The 16,716-nt window shown below is 35.1% G+C and overlaps 2 protein-coding genes across 2 annotated transcripts; one reads left to right on the top strand and one right to left on the bottom strand.

The window, feature by feature from the left end:
- The first annotated feature begins 7,930 nt into the window (after nt 1-7,930).
- On the top strand, nt 7,931-8,563 carry LOC127079213 (uncharacterized). The gene has a single exon (XM_051019625.1). It carries the CDS (start codon nt 7,931-7,933, stop codon nt 8,561-8,563), a length of 633 nt encoding a protein of 210 aa, XP_050875582.1.
- Nucleotides 8,564-13,765: 5,202 nt separating this feature from the next.
- LOC127088297 (bet1-like protein At1g29060) lies at nt 13,766-16,012 on the bottom strand. Its single transcript, XM_051029225.1, has 4 exons — nt 15,804-16,012; nt 15,603-15,726; nt 15,061-15,117; nt 13,766-14,193 (listed from the first exon to the last, which is right to left on the bottom strand). Exons 1-4 carry the CDS (start codon nt 15,863-15,865, stop codon nt 14,032-14,034), a joined length of 405 nt encoding a protein of 134 aa, XP_050885182.1. The 5' UTR covers nt 15,866-16,012; the 3' UTR covers nt 13,766-14,031.
- Between the last annotated feature and the right edge of the window lie 704 nt (nt 16,013-16,716).

Here is a 16,716-nt window from a genome sequence, read left to right as displayed (position 1 = left end):
TTTTATCTAAAGGAATTTGTTCTTTAGCTTTTACAAAAATGGTCTTGTTAGAAGTTTGTTTAGCAAAATTTGAATAACCTAAACCACTTTTATCATTTGAGTATCTTTGACTACTAAGAACATGTTCCAATCCGATTTGACCTTTTTCATATCTTTCAATAACTCTCTTCAATTGAACTATTTGAAAAGCAAGTGACTCACATTTAGTGCATGCAAAATTCTTGATTAATTCTTCCTTTTCATCTTTGAGATTATTTTTCATTTTCTCAATATTTTCTTCCAAAGTTGATATTTGATTCTTTTGAGATGAAATGGTTTTGTATAGAATTTTGCATTCACTTAAAAGTTCATCAATTGCTCCTTGAGCATCATTATCAAAAATTGAAAAGTTACTACTAACCTCATCGTCTTCATCGTCGAAATGATGTGATGCCATCAATGTTAGATTTGCGCTTTGATCACTATCGGAATCCGATGAAGAACTTTTTGCACCAAAATATTTTCCTAGTCTTTTTACAAGAAGCATAAAGTTTTCGTCCTCTTCGGGATTGTCTTCTTTCTTCATAACTTTGGAATCAACTTTTAAGGCAATGCTCTTGGATTTCTTCTCTTGGACCTCATGTTTCTCCAATAGTCCAAGTTCCGTCTCATATTCTTGAAGCTTTCCGAGTAAAGTAGCGGATGTCATTGTTGATAAACTTTTCTTTTCGGAAATCGCCGTCACTTTGGGTTTCCATTCTCTTGTTAAAGACCTAAGCACTTTAAGATTAAGTTCATCATTAGTTAGTGTCTTACCAAGTGCTTTCAAGTGATTTGTCAAATGCACAAATCTTTTTTGCAAGTCGAGGATTGATTCTCCCGGTTGCATTCGGAATAACTCGTACTCTTGACTTAACGTGTTCAATCTAGATCTCTTGACTTCGGTCGTTCCTTCGTGAGTTTCTACAAGAGTATCCCATATTTCCTTTTCCGTTGTACATGTTGAGACGCGGAAGAATTCATCCATTCCAAGTGCACTTTGTAAAATATTAATCACCTTTTTTATCATAGAGAACCCTTTTCTTATCATCATCATCCCATGATCCTTGTGGCTTTGTTGAACTAGCATCGTTGACAACCGTTGTAGGAATAAAAGGACCATTTTGAACCTCCTCCCATATGTCACTTCCTTGTGCTTCTAAATGTGCCTTCATACGGATTTTCCAAAAGTCGAAATATTGACCGGAAAACAAAGGGGGCTTGTTACTACCACCACCATCTTTAAATACACGATCATTGTTTGCGGAAGCCATCTGAATCTTTAGGAACAAGTTACCTATAACTTGCGCTGATACCAAATGTAAGTTGTAAATGCGCCTAAGAGGGGGGGGGGGGGTGAATTAGGTGGTAACAAATTTCTTCGATCTTGTTTCCGGTTCTTGGTTATTTTTCGTTTAAGTGCTGAAAAATAAATTGCGGAAAGTAAAAGGACACCGGAAATTATAGTGGTTCCCTTCACACTCCGAAGGTACTCCACTCCCCTTTCGACTCGAAAGAGATTTCAGTATAGTTAGAATTATTGTACAGCCTACTCACACCAATGGTGATGCTTAATATCTAACCTATAGGTAATCAAGTGTAGGAAGAACAATCCTCTTCAACACTTCACTTGTTTCCAACAATCCTGGACAACAAGGTATGATACAAAAATCTGAACTTAATTAAAAAGTTGATGATGAATCTTGAATATATTAATCACTTGGATTAATCTTCCCCTTTGGATATCAATCACTCAATGTAGTATACAAGTGTTCAAACCAAGTGATATGTATTCTTATCAAGGTATATGAAGGTTTAATGCAAAGAATACTTTTTAAGAAAGTTTTTGGACACTTGATAAAAATCTGAGTTTTTATAAGAATGATTAATTAAAAGTGTTTGCAAGAAAGGAGGTGGTCATAAAAAATGAGTAATGATGTTTATATATTGCTACAAACACCTTTTTGAAAGAGTATGATGAATGAAAGGATGCATGATTCAAAGGAATGCAAAGAAAACATTTGAATGAAGAAATGCACCAATCTGCCAAAATTCGTCAGTGGTAACCGGTTACTGCTCGGTGGGTAACTGGTTACTTGCTTCCAACGTCCAAAAAATATTTGAAAAACAACAGTGGTAACCGGTTACTGCTCGGTGGGTAACCGGTTACTGAAGCCCAGTTTTGAAAAATAGAATTTGGCAGAATGTGAAAAATGAAATGCAATACATCCTAATTTTCTATATGAACCAAGATATCATGGAATAAATATTTGAACACTTGTATGTCATATTAGTGAAAGTTTTAGATATACCAATGATGATACTTGATCCTTTGAAATGATATACTTCACTTGAATCTTTACTCCACTTCAATTCACTTCAAGTCTTTGAAAACTTTTTGATCTTTTCACATGAGAATTGTTTAGAGATGTTGTAATCATCAAAATCATCAAGAAGCCATGACTTCACACACAGTTAAATGTGTAAGCTGCTGTCAATAGTGCATGTCCCCAAAAGGAGTTTGGAAGATCGGTCTGACTCATCATGGATCGGACCATGTCTAATAGAGTTCGATTTCTTCTCTCAGATACACCATTCCATTGGGGTGTTCTAGGAGGAGTAAGTTGGGATAGGATCCCACACTCTTTCAGATGGTCATCAAACTCCAGGCTTTTAATACTCACCACTTCGATCTAATCGAAGAGTTTTAATATTCTTACCTAGTTGGTTTTGTACTTCATTCTTGAATTCCTTGAACTTTTCAAAGGACGCTGATTTGTGTTTAATTAAATACACATAACCATATCTACTGAAATCATCAGTAAATGTGATGAAGTACTGAAAACCTCCTCTGGCTGGTATGTTCAGTGGTCCACATACATCAGTATGTATGAGGGCCAAAAGATCATTAGCTCTTTCACCTTTTCCTGTGAATGGAGACTTTGTCATCTTTCCACTTAAACAAGATATGCATGTGTCATATGATTCATAATCAAAAGAGTCCAAGAGTCCATCTTTATGGAGTTTGGAAATGCGTTTCTCATTTATGTGGCCTAATCGACAATGTCAAAGGTAAGTTGGATTTAACTCATTGGGTTTCATCCTTTTAGTATTAATATTATAAATAGGCATTTCAAGATCAAGGACATATAATCCATTGTTCATTTGTGCAGTAGCATAGAATATATCATTCAAATAAATTGAGCAACAATTGTTCTTTATTATAAATAAAAAACCAAACTTGTCCAAACAAGAAACGGAAATAATATTCCTGCTAATTGCAGGTACATAATAACAGTTCTCTAACTGAATTATTAAACCACTAGGTAAAGTCAATACATAAGTTCCTACGGCTAAAGCAACAACCTTTGCTCCATTGCCAACTCGTAAGTCAACTTCACTTTTTGCCAAATCTCTACTCCTTTTTAGCCCCTGCACATTGGTACAAATGTGAGAACCGCATCCAGTATCTAATACCCATGATGCAGAAGTAGATAAATTAATTTCAACAACAAAAATACCTGAAGTTGAAGTCTCTACTCCATTCTTCTTATCTCCAGGTACTTTGGGCAGTTTCTCTTCTAGTGTCTGGTCTTACCGCAATGGAAGTAGGTGCCTTCCTTTGCTATGCGTCCACTAGGCTTCAAAGAAGCAACAATGGGTTTGGGTTTGGCAACTTCCTTGCCTTTCCCTTTATCACCCTACTTGGTGGGTCTTTTATTATATCTCTTTCCATTTCCGATCATCAGAATGGACTTCCCTTTTGACTTCAGATTCTGCAGTTCTTAACATGGCTAGCAGTTCAGGAAGAGATTTTTCCATATCATTCATATTGAAATTTAGGACAAATTAATTGAATCTATCTGGCAACGATTGCAAGATCAAATCAGTCGCAAGTTCCTTTCCGAGGGGAAAACACAACCTCTCAAGGTTTTCCACATACCCAATCATCTTGAGCACATGGGGACCTACAGGGGATCCCTCAGCTAACTTGCCTTGAAAAAGGGCTTTTGAAACTTCAAACCTTTCATATCTTACTTGCTCTTGATAGAGCATCTTCAGGTGTTCGATCATATCGAACGCTGCCATGTTCTCATGTTGCTTTTGCAACTTCGAGTTCATGGTAGCTAGCATGAGACAAGCAGTTTCATTGGCATCATCGACATGCTTCTTATAAGTATCTCTTTCCGCCTTAGGTGCAGAACTATGAGGTTCCTATTCAGGAACAGGTTTCTCCAAGACATACAGCTTTCTATCATGTTTGAGGACAATCCTCAGATTTCGGTGCCAATCCAGAAAATTTGTCCCAGACAATTTTTCCTTATCAAGGATTGATTGTAAAATGTTGTTAGAGGTGTTTGTTGTGATGGTAATCTACATGAAAATAATGAAAATATAAGTATCAATAACATATTTAATTAAGCCTTTAATTAAATATGCTCCCACTATTTTACTCAAAACAAATGACCCTCACCATTTGATTCGGAAAATCCCGTTGGAAGATTTTCTAGTGGGTCGAGATCCACATTTCACTTTGTTTTAAGTCCGCGTAGGCGGATTACACAAAACTAGGTTATTTAGGTAGGAACTCCTTCCAATTGTATCTAATACAACTCTCGAATATTTTAGTTGGGTGAATAACTCTTTATTCCAATCCATCACATGGATTATTTCCAACTCTTACTTCTAAACATATATAATCTTATTATAATTTGTTTAGTTAAGTTTGACCCATTGTTTTAACAATTGGATATTACAATTATCCCATTGCACCTTACTAATATAGAACATGCACCCCGCGTAGGCGAAACCTACATTATTCGATACTAGTCTTGATGAGTGCTAAAACTTGGAAAGCATAAACTTAATATTTAACTAGAGGGAATTTGCAATTATTCTGATCTCACCGGCTTATTTATCATATAAATCTTCTCTCACATGCATCAACATACATTCACATGCATCAACATAAATAATGAAACAATTATGACCCCTAGCGCAATTGTTCTCCCAAGCCAATGAGAGAACATAAGCTAACCTAATAACGATCTAAGCTTCTCCAAGCAAGATCTTCAAGGTTATCCTCCTTTGATATTGAATTCTTCTCTTTCTTCATAACATTACATTATATAAAAGAAACCCGTTTTACATATGAGGGAGTAAGATGAGAAAAGAAGTTACATTAAGAGATTAAAAGAGAGGCACGACACGCATGTCGTATTTTAAAATCCCAAAACAAAATAGAGGAAAACTAAGGCCATAACCGATCACCACAAGACAATAATAATAAACGCATTATTATTATTATTATTAATTTTAATTCTTTTAATTAATTAAAACCAAGTTAAATTTCGGCGATCGATCACACTACGCAGAGTTAGCCGGGGTTCCGCTGCCCGGTCACAAAACAGAAAAACAGAGAATACAGACTTTGTGAATGTGACGACCTTCACAAAGCATGTCAGGACCGTCACGTCCAGCCTGTCACGACCGTCACAGGCCCATCACGAACGACACGCGACCAAAATCAGCGCTTCGAAACTGTCAACAGAAGTGATCCAACAGGCCCTCAACCGCATAACTCTTTGACAACACAACCCTTGTGCCGTCATTAATCCTAATGCACCAATTTCAGACCGTCAAATACACCTCGATTGTTGATTCAGTATGATTGATCAATAGGTCATTGCTTCACCATACTAATGTCGGATCAAGAAGAAAACGACCATTGATCGCTCAAAGGAAAACAACTATTAAGTGTTTGAATGAACGAAACAGAAATAATATATCATATATACCGTATTTTGCATCAGGATTACTTATATCATATATATAACTTGATCGATCTCAATTGCATAACCTATGGACGATCGATGTATCGTTGCTTCACCATACTAATGTCGAATTCCGAAGCATAGTCAACATCAATCATCCAAATCGTACACACATGATGCCAAATTTAATTACTCGTTTATTCTTTGATTCATTCTGTCTTTTAATCATATTAATATAGAAAATAAACAGCTATCAGATGCATGGTTTCGTAAGTGGCTCTGATACCACTGAAGGAGAATAGCGATCCAAAACACAGCGGAATTTAAAATTTTCTCCTTTAGTGATCCTTACAAATGGGCATGATCAGTGATAGAATCGTTACCTCTTATGACGATTGAAACCTTTGATGTAGATCTACGGAGCGATCACGAACGTTGAACGATGACAACGCCTCTGCTCAGTCGACACGAACGGATTCCTTCAATCTCCGTGCTAGCTGCTACGAATGAAGGCTTTGAGTGTGTGTGAGAGAGAGAGAGAGAAATGAAATTGCTACTACTCAAATTCTTCTACACAAGGGTTCTATTTATAGAACCACTTGTGTGAGCTATAAGCTAAAACGCCCACTTAAGTGTATGTGGCCCATATCTTATAATATGCCAAAATCACTTAAGCGCATGGCACCTTACCATATTTCATATTCTACTTAAGTACACCGTACCTTACGATGTTCTACAATTAACTTAAGTGCACCGTACCTTACGGTGTTCCTTAGTTACTCTATCTCTCATCAATCCGTCCTTTTGTGTGTGACCTTGTAGGTTTTCGCGGCATTGGCAATTATATTAAATCACGTATTTAACATAATAAACAATGAGCGGTATCTAGCAACACATCACTGCTACCCAAGACATGAAAATGTCATGTGATCTGACAAATCCTTTTGTGATAATACTTATGTGTACAATTACCCTTTTGCCCTTATGTCTATATTGAACACAAGGCATAAACCGTGTCATCCTTGTCCAGTTCAATATTGGGCCCATAGACATTTATCCTGTTAAGGTCACTCATGTCCCTTAGCATGCTTCATGGAGTACCCATTAACTGTCTTTATGGTCATCCAGTTACGGACAATGTTTGATCAATAATAAGGCACTTGACTCTACATCTAAGGTCCATAGTGGTTTCAGGTCGAAGGGTGGTATACACCATTATCACCATGAGAATAACTTATGACACTTTACATAACATTCTATATAGTATTCTCATAGCGGGTCAATCTAGTATAAATATTACTCTTAATATTCATACATACGTTTAAGACTTGATAACTCCTTATCCATGATCCATGAGATGTGATCATCAGTCTATATACATAATAGTCTTAATGCTTTAATGTTATCCCATTTCACAATAAAGCTCGACTACATATACTTTAAGAATAATGTCCTTATGTTTAATGTGATCTCATGATTAAGTCACACTTGATACATTAAACGGACTAGCTATTCTAGGGACTTTATTAAACAAACATAATAAAGAAAAAGCCTTTTATTATTAATAAATAATTCGATACAAGTACCAAAAGTATTGGCCTCTAGGGCTTACACCAACAATATGAACATTTTTGATGCATTTTTCTTCTAATAATTGTTTACTGGTGTGCAAAAATGTGATTACAGGAAGAAACGATCAAGCTATTGTTGATGCTCTGAAAATGATGAATTGGGCATTGCAGGCCTAACTAAATTAGCAGAATATATGTGATAAATTATGTCGATTTAGGAAGTTTCAAAGGCACAATCCACCTAACTACAAGGGAAGATATGATCCAGAAGGTGCTCAGACATGGCTCAGAGAGATTGAGAATATTTTTCCAGTGATGGATTGCACTGAGGACCAGAAAATGTTGTTTGGTACTTATATGTTGTCAGAGGAGGCCGAAGGCTAATGGGATAATGCGCATCAGAGAATGTTATATGAAGGTACTAAGGTTACTTGGGTTGTGTTCAAAACTAATTTTCTATATAAGGACTTTCCAGAGGACATGCGCAGTAAGAAAGAAATCGAGTTCCTTAGACTGAAATAAGGGAATTCGACAATTGTTGAGTATGCTACTAAGTTCGAAGAACTGATGAATTTTTGTCCATGCTATAATATTGTAGTTACCGAGGGACATAAGTGTATCAAGTTTGAGAGCAAGTTGCGTTCCGAGATCAAGCAAGGTATTGAATATCAGGAGATCCGCCAATTTTTTGTGCTGGTAAATAGGTGCAGAATATATGATGAGGATAGAAGATCCCAATCTGCTCACTATAAGAGTCTCAGTGAAAATAAAGGGAAGGCTAAGAATAGTGGGAAACCTTATGGGAATTCGTCCAATAAGGGTAAACATAAGGCTGATCAGAAGGAGGCAGGTGGGAAAGAGAAAAGTGGGGGAAGGACTCTTGTTTCTGTGAGATGTTTCAAATGTGGTGAGTTTGGACACCGTATTTTTGAGTGCAAAAGCACAATTGTGAATTGCTTTAAGTGTGGGAAGCCAAGTCACGGAGTTGTCGAATGTAAGAGTAATAGTCTGACTTGCTATAATTATGGAGAGCATGGTCATATTAGTACTCAATGTGAGAAACCTAAGAAGGCTCACTCTAGAGGGAAAGTTTTTGCTTTGTCTGGAGCAGAGACTACTACATTTGATAACTTGATTCGAGTTATATTCTTTATTAATAATATTCCTTTGATTAGTATTATCATTACGGTTGTGACATAATCGTTTATATTTGTTGAGTGTGTGAAAAGATTGAATTTGAAGTGTCTGTTATGAATGGAGGCATGGTCATTAATACCCTAGCTAATGGTTCAGTGACTACTTCGTTGGTGTGTTAGAAATTTCCTTTGACAATTTATGGTAAAGATTTTAGGATTGACTTAGTTTATTTGCCTCTAAGTTAACTTAAGGTTATTCTGGGAATGAATTGGTTGGAGTTCAACCATGTGCATATTAATTGTTTTGATAAATCGATGAAGTTTCTTGAATCTGAGGGGAGTACAAGATCAAGTTTCATGACCACGAGGCAAGTAGGGATGTCCTTGAGAGAGAGTGCTCAAGTGTTCATGGTGTTCGCGTCCTTGAGAGAGGGAAGTGAGAGAACGATTATAGATCTAACTGTTGTTGGTGAGTTTTCTGAGGTGTTCCTAGATGACATTAGTGATTTGCCGCCAGAATGTGAAGTTGAGTTCACTATAGACTAAGTACCTAGTACTAGCCCTCTATCGATGGCGCCATATAAGATGTCTGCTTCAAAGTTGAGTGAGCTGAAGAAACAGTTAGAGGATCTACTTTAGACGAAGTTTGTTCGACTGAGTGTTTCTCCGTGGGGAGCATCGATGCTGTTAGTTAAGAAGGAAGATGGTAGCATAAGGTTGTATGTTAACTATAGACAACTGAATAAGGTTACTATCAAGAACAAGTATCCTCTTCCGAGAATTGACGATTTGATGGATCAGCTAGTTGGTGCTTGCATGTTCATTAAGATTGACTTGCAGTCGGGTTATCATTAGATTTGTATGAAGTTAGACGATATTTTGAAGACTACTTTCAGAATAAAGTATGGTTACCATGAGTATTTTCTGGTGTCGTTTGATGTGGCTAATGTGTCTGGAGTGTTCATGGAGTATATGAATAAAATATTCCATCCATACTTAGATCAATTTTTTGTTGTGTTCATCAATGATATTCTGATATATTTGAAATCAGATGAAGATCATACAGAACATCTAAGGATTGTATTGCAGACATTGAAAGATAAGAAGTTGTATGCAAAGTTATCTAAGTGTGAGTTCTAGTTACGAGAAGTGAGTTTCTTTGGTCATGTAATTTCTAGTGGTGGTATTATTATTGATCCATCAAAGGCCGATGCTACGTTGCAATGGGAAACTTTGAAGCCTTCTTCTGAGATCAAAAGTTTTTTGGGTTTGGCTGGTTACTATAAAAGGTTTATCGAAGGCTTTTCGAAGTTGGATTTGCCTTTAACTCAGTTGACTCGAAAGGGTCAAACTTTTGTGTGGTGTATCCAGTGTGAAAATAGTTTTCAATAACTCAAGAAAAAGTGGACGCCAACACCAATTTTGATTTTGCCGAGTCTAAGTGAATATTTTGTTGTGTATTGTGATGTGTAGAAGATGGGTTTAGGTTGTGTGCTTATGCAAAATGGTCAGGTGGTGGTTTATGCTTCTAGATAATTGATAGTTCATCAAAGGAATTATCCTATCCATGATCTAAATTTGGCAGTCGTGGTGTTTGTGTTAAAAATTTGGAGGCATTATTTATTTGATTCAAAATTTGAAGCGTTAAATGACCACAAGAGTTTTAAGTACTTGTTCCATCAGAAAGAGTTGAATATGAGGCAGAGGAGGTGGCTCGAATTTCTGAAAGATTATGATTTTGGTTTGAGTTACCATCCTGGTAAAGCCAATGTCTTAGTTAATGCTTTAACCACAAATTTGTTGCATATGTCGATGCTTATGGTTCAAGAATTCGAGTTAACCGACAATTCAAATATATGAGTCTGTTTTATGAAAGGAGTTTTAACAGTGTGAAGTTAGGTATGTTGAAGCTGACTAGTGGTATTCTCAAAGAAATCAGAGAAGGTCAGAAATCAGATTTGGGATTGATTGACCGGTTAGTGTTAATCAATCAAGGTAAAGAAGGCGATTTTATAATAGATGATAATGGTGTTATGCTTTTCCGTGACAAAGTTTGTGTGCTTGATGTTCCGGAACTTAAGAAGAGTGTTCTTGAAGAAGGTCACAGAAGTAGTCTGATATTCATCCCGGTGCTAGTAAAATGTATCAAGACTTGAAGAAAATGTTTTAGTGGCCAGGAATGAAGAAGGATATAGCTGAGTTTGTTTATGCGTGTTTGACTTGCCAGAAGTCGAAGATTGAACATCAGAAACCATTGAATTTGATGCAACCATTGGTTCTTCCTGAATGGAAGTGGGATGGTATTCCGTGGATTTTGTGTCGAGTTTGCCTAAGACTTCTAAGGGTAATGATTCATTTTGGGTTATAGTGGATAGATTGACTAAATAGGCTCATCTCATTTTAATTAAGACCAGTTATTCATTGCAAAAGTTGACTGAAATGTATATTGAGAAGGTTGTTAGCTTGCATGGTATTTCTTCGAGTATTGTTTCTGATAGAGATCTGAGATTCACATCGAGATTCTGGGGGAGTTTGCCGGAAGACATGGGTACTAAGCTGAAGTTGAGTTCCGCTTATCATCCGCAGACAGGCGTTCAGACATAAAGGACTATCCAGTCTTTGGAGGATTTGCTAAGAGCTTGTGTTTTGGAGCAGGGAGGTATCTGAGAAAGTTACTTACCATTGGTTGAGTTCACTTACAACAAGCGTTTTCATTCTAGTATTAGAATGACACCATTTGAGGCTTTGTATGGTAGAAGGTGCAAGACACCTTTGTGTTGGTATGATTCTGGTCAAAGTGCTGTGCTTAGATTTGAGATTGTTCAATAGACTACCGAGAAGATCAAAATGATTCAGAAAAAGATAAAAGTTTCGTAGAGTCACCATAAGATTTATCATGACATGAGAGGGAAAACACTTGAATTCCAAGAGGGAGATCATGTATTTTTAAGAGTTACTCTAGTAACTGGTGTTGGTCGAGCTTTGAAGTCTCGAAAGCTCACTCCATATTTTATTGATCCTTATCAGATTCTAAAGCGAGAAGGGGAAGTGGCATACAAAGTTGATTTACCACTATCTCTTTCAAATCTTCACGGTGTATTTCATGTGTCTCAACTTCGGAAATATGTGCCAGATGAGTCTTTTGTGGTTCAAATGGATGATGTGCAAGTGAGAGATAATTTGACTGTGAAGGCATCACTAGTGTGAATCGATGATCGGGAAGTGAAACACTTGAGAGGTAAAAAGGTCTTCTTGGAAAAATTTGTTTGGGGAGGACCTGCTGGATGCAACATGACGTGAGAGCTGGAGAGTCGAATGAGAGAGTTTTATCCAGAGCTATTTAGTTCAAATATTTTTTTAGGGGAGAATTATAACACTCTGTTTTCTTTAAACTATTTATTTAATTGAATTTATGCTTTATTTATTTATTAAAATGAATTTTATATGCATTGGATTGATGATTTGATTTTTTGCATGTTTATGCTATGTTGAGATTGATAGAAAAGTGTTTAGTTATTTTATTAAATAATTAGATAAATAAATAAAATTAAAATTAAATATAAAATAGATGTTTTGGGTGGAAAATAGAAATTATGAGTAAAATAAGGTAAGTGGTGAGAATTATAATAAGTTGGGGTTAAGATACGATTATTAGAAGGTTAAATTAGGTTTTTTAATTAAAAAAATTAAAAAATCTAAGAGTTGTCAGTACGTATTATTTTGAGACAAGAGGCAACGTGAGAACAAGGGTTTGGGAGGAAATCATCATAGCCAAAGCTTAGAGTTGCAAATGAAAATCTAAGGTAAGGAGAATTACTATAAATATGGTGTTAATTACATGATGGATAGTGAGAATTCCTTAATCTCCATTAGATTTTTTCATTTTCTTCCATGGTTGAATATTTGATGATATGAATGAAATTGTTATGATAATTTGGTGATTGTTGAAATTATCCTTAATTTTGTGTGTTGATTTACCATGAAAATTAGATATTTGTATTCATAAAAGTGGTATGAGCTGTGTTCACATGGTTGACATGAAAATGATGAATAAAGTATTAAAAATTATGATTAATTCATGAAATTGTGTGCTAATCGATATGTATATGATGTTTTAAGGATAACATGTTTTTTTTTATGTTTATGATCGATTGAAGGGTGGAAAATCAGAGTTATGGACTGAACTCCATAGTAAAATGAAAATTCTGCTTCTGTAACAGAGGTGGGGGATGTCACCTGCATGACGAGATGATCGTCATGCACCTTAGGATGCTGACGGTCGTCAGCGGTCTGATGGGGAGACCGTCTTGGTCTCCAGGCAAGCGTTGGGTCTTGTCGGTCGTCATATGGGTGACAGTTGAGGGAAAAGGATGATGACGACTGTCACCCAAGTGACTAAATGTCTATTAACGTGTCAGTGAGTGTGTTTTGACTTGTTAAATTGGATTTTTGGTGTTGTTTTGTCGTGCGGTCGATGTTTGGCTATTGTTTGGTGTTTTTCGATGAATTTTGGTTGATTAATTTCGTTGTTTGATTAATTTAATGATGTTGAATAATGTTGATGATGAGATAACAATCTGACGAACATATAATCGAGATTGTGGTGGATAGTCCAACTGTAGGGACTACTTTGATGTTATTTACAGTTAGATGTGAAACTGTAAATCTGTTGTTGTGTTGTTGTGGTTGTGCATTACATTATATTGTATCATATGTTGTCTTTGTTGTGAAAGAGGCGAGCCACAAATTCAGATGTTGGGACTAATGAATTGTCCGGAGCTCAGATGAGTGGGCTCGAAGTTCAGATGTTGGGACCTGATTCGTATGAAGAACATTTGTTGAATTGATACCAAATACATGAGTTGAGTTGTTGTCGCATTGCATTACATAAAGGTTGTGCAAATGAGTTGTTTTGGATGTTAATGAGTAATTATTGTATTGATTTATGTAATTGAAATATATGAAAGTGAGGTTTTACTTTTACGCTACCATTGAATTATTTTTTATCACTATATATTTTATTAGTATTTTCACCCCCTTTACTTTGTTGTGGTGTTTTGTGCTCTTACTTGGAGTACAAACAAGCATGTAGATGTGTGGCAAGTACAAACAAGAAGTTATAATTATTTTTAAAGTTTTAATTTAAAAAAGAAATGAATATATCAAAATATATTAATGCCCCCAGTTAAAGTATTAGTTACATTCCTGACTTACCCCCAATTAATATATGAAGATGTGGGTGTATGGAAAGTAAAGGATGTACATGTATATTAAAAAAATCTTTCTCCTCTTTCTAAATGATGGTAATTTTACACCAAATGAAAACGTGACATGCAAACTACTAAATACCATATTATCTTTTTTCTTCACACAAAAACCTACTTCGATCCAAGATATGTTAGTATGTTACACAAAGTATATTACAAAGTTTCTCTATACAACAAAGTTAGGCATCGTTGTGAGTCATTGAAAGAAGGACTTGGATGAAATCTTTTCAACTACAATGCTGGAGGAGTAGACCCCTGTGAAGCCTTATTTTCTGGACATCTTTGACCAAAGATACACAATCAAGAAACAGATCAATGCAAAAGCGATCACATGAACAATATGATTTGAACCATTGCGCACGATGCTCTTGTTCAATCTTCTTAAATTATTCTTCACCCCAGCTTGAGCTTTTGCCATTGTCATTTGCTGCATTAAAATAGATAAAAGCAAAAATTAAGCAGACAGACATGCATTTTCATTTTCATTCTATAAGGGAAATGATGTATCAATAACTGATCTATTACTACTACAAATCAATATTCAAGAAAAACCAGCCAAAACATTTTTTCTCCATATTCATTTTCAGAAACTGTAAATCTTTCTAATACAAATAATATATAACATGGGTCAAAGTTCTCATCAATGTAATTCATCTTTATATGCAAAACCATAATCCTGACCAACTTCTTGAAGGCCAAAAGAGCATTTGATAAACACAACTTTGAGATAAAATTTCTTTAACTAAAACTTTGAAGTGAAGTAATTTATATTTGGATGTTTTTACTCTAAAAGCGAGTTTGATGTAAAACTTGATTCATCTTCATCTACAAAACCATAAAGCACTACTTACAATCCAAACTATAACCTAACATCCTAAAGTAAGGAAAATCCAATGATAGATGGTAAAAACTTCATCCAGATTCGAGTCATACATAGAGGTCCACTAGAGATCATAAATTGCTGAAGTAGAAAAAAATTGTACAATGGAATTATCTTTTCTAATAAGTCAAAGATTCCAAATATAGTAGAGCAGCATTAACAACTGATTTCCCATTTTAACTTCAAGTTTTGTGAACCTACACATTATAAAAAACTGACCCTAATTAAGTTTCTGATTGAAAAACATATCATGCCAGTTAGTGTTTCAAAATTCAACACCTAAAGAATTAAAAGTTTGATAGTAAATCCATTTTGCGGGTATCATAAAGCAAGCAACTCTAGGCATAGGCACATGTATGCTTTTTTCTAGCTCATCTTTGTGAGTATGTGTCTAGAAAATATATGAAAACGTACCATCTGTTCCAGAAAATCTTTATGAGTCTTGACTTCTGTACCTATCTCTTCAGCAACCTGCAGCATAAATGTACAACATCGCGAATCAGAAACAAAATCAGGAAGAGAAAAGAAAGAATCTCTGCACTAAATACAGTTTCACCAAACTAATTCTAATACGAATAAAATACATAGCAAGTAACCAGCACATAATTGAACAACAAGTCAAGCTGCTAAGATTCTATAAACTCAGCTGGAAGCAGCAGGCATGCAAGCATCAGTTATGAAATATCATATGATTTATATCATTCAAAGATTGACCGAAAAGCTATCAACCTATCCAATTATCAAGTGTATAGTGATTAAACTCCACATGCATAAACACATACAAGATGAATCTAACTATATGGTTCTGTTTATTTTCCCTCTTTTCCAACATAGTGAAACCTAAAAATCATAATTTAAAAAAAGAACAATTATTATATTGTGTATAAGCAGGTACATAAATAGAAAGAAAAAGTAGGTAAAATTGGGGAAGATTGATAGATAGATAGATACATTACATTTCTCAATCTTCTAACTTGACCACGAAGACCGGTGATCTCATCGTCGAATTCCATGACAGGATCAATACGCAACTGAATTTCATCGGAGGGAGCAGCGGCGGTTCTGGTGGTGAGTCCCTCTCTGCAATTCAAACATGTTAATATCAAGAAATTGCGGGAAACGAAGAAAGAAATTGCAGGATCAAGAATGGTTGTTACCTTGATCGATAAGGATCAGCGTCGCCGTAAAAGGATCCACCTCTGAAGGAATTCGACGACATTGAAATGGAAGAAAAACCTTGAATCGAAGAAATAGAGAGAGAAAATGAAATCAAATCCTTGATCTTGATTTACGATTTCGATTGTGCAGAAACGAATTGCGTCTGTTTCGTTTTCTTATAACACCACCGAAGCAACAAGAATGAAAAATACACACTATTGCTTTTAAACTATACATACACACGTGTGATGAAGTTTTGTAAAACTATTACTTATGATTATTATAATTTAATCCAATAGTTTAGAATATATTATTATAAATATTTTCTTCCAAAAAAAAATGTAACTAAAAAACTAATAAAAATATGAAAATGTGATCTTGAATAAAAATTAATAAATAATAAAATTTGAAGAGCTCGTTATGACTGTCTATTAAACTTTTATATATCTAATAAATATATAAATTACATTTACAATTCATATGAATTCTTATTCAATTTCCTCAATTTTTCTTCATGGTTAGAAATTAATTTGGTACGAGTATTATATGGATTTGGTCTAATATGTTAAGAATTTGTGTCAAAGTGAAAATATTATCCATAAGTTTTTATGAGTTAAATCACCCTAATCAAATGTCATTGTTGAGTGAAAAAATAGACATTTTTTTGATATTTCAAAATAAAATTCCTAAAAAATATTGGAGCAAGGCACTTTTAACTGCATTGTATTTCATAAATCATTTGCCTTTTACGGTCTTTGATCTTTAACTCTAAAATTTCTATGCAAGTCTTATCTTCGATTTATTCTAATGAGTTCATCACTAGTAACCTCACTCATAGAATATTTGAGTATACATCGTTCGTCCATATTCATAGTTACGGTAGATGGAAACTTGATCCTCGAGCCTTAAAAT

This window comes from Lathyrus oleraceus, chromosome 5 (assembly GCF_024323335.1).
Source record: "Lathyrus oleraceus cultivar Zhongwan6 chromosome 5, CAAS_Psat_ZW6_1.0, whole genome shotgun sequence".
Taxonomy (NCBI): Eukaryota; Viridiplantae; Streptophyta; class Magnoliopsida; order Fabales; family Fabaceae; genus Lathyrus; species Lathyrus oleraceus.
This window is presented reverse-complemented; position numbering and strand designations above follow the sequence as displayed.

Bases quoted from the DNA above. Each gene is read 5' to 3' on its own strand.
- LOC127079213 (XM_051019625.1), top strand. From the start codon at position 7,931: ATGAATTTTTGTCCATGCTATAATATTGTAGTTACCGAGGGACATAAG.
- LOC127088297 (XM_051029225.1), bottom strand. From the start codon at position 15,865: ATGTCGTCGAATTCCTTCAGAGGTGGATCCTTTTACGGCGACGCTGAT. The intron at 15,727-15,803 runs GTAACAACCATT...TTTGAATTGCAG, and splicing joins GCTGATCCTTATCGATCAAG to AGAGGGACTCACCACCAGAA. The intron at 15,118-15,602 runs GTAATGTATCTA...TTTATGCTGCAG, and splicing joins AAGTTAGAAGATTGAGAAAT to GTTGCTGAAGAGATAGGTAC.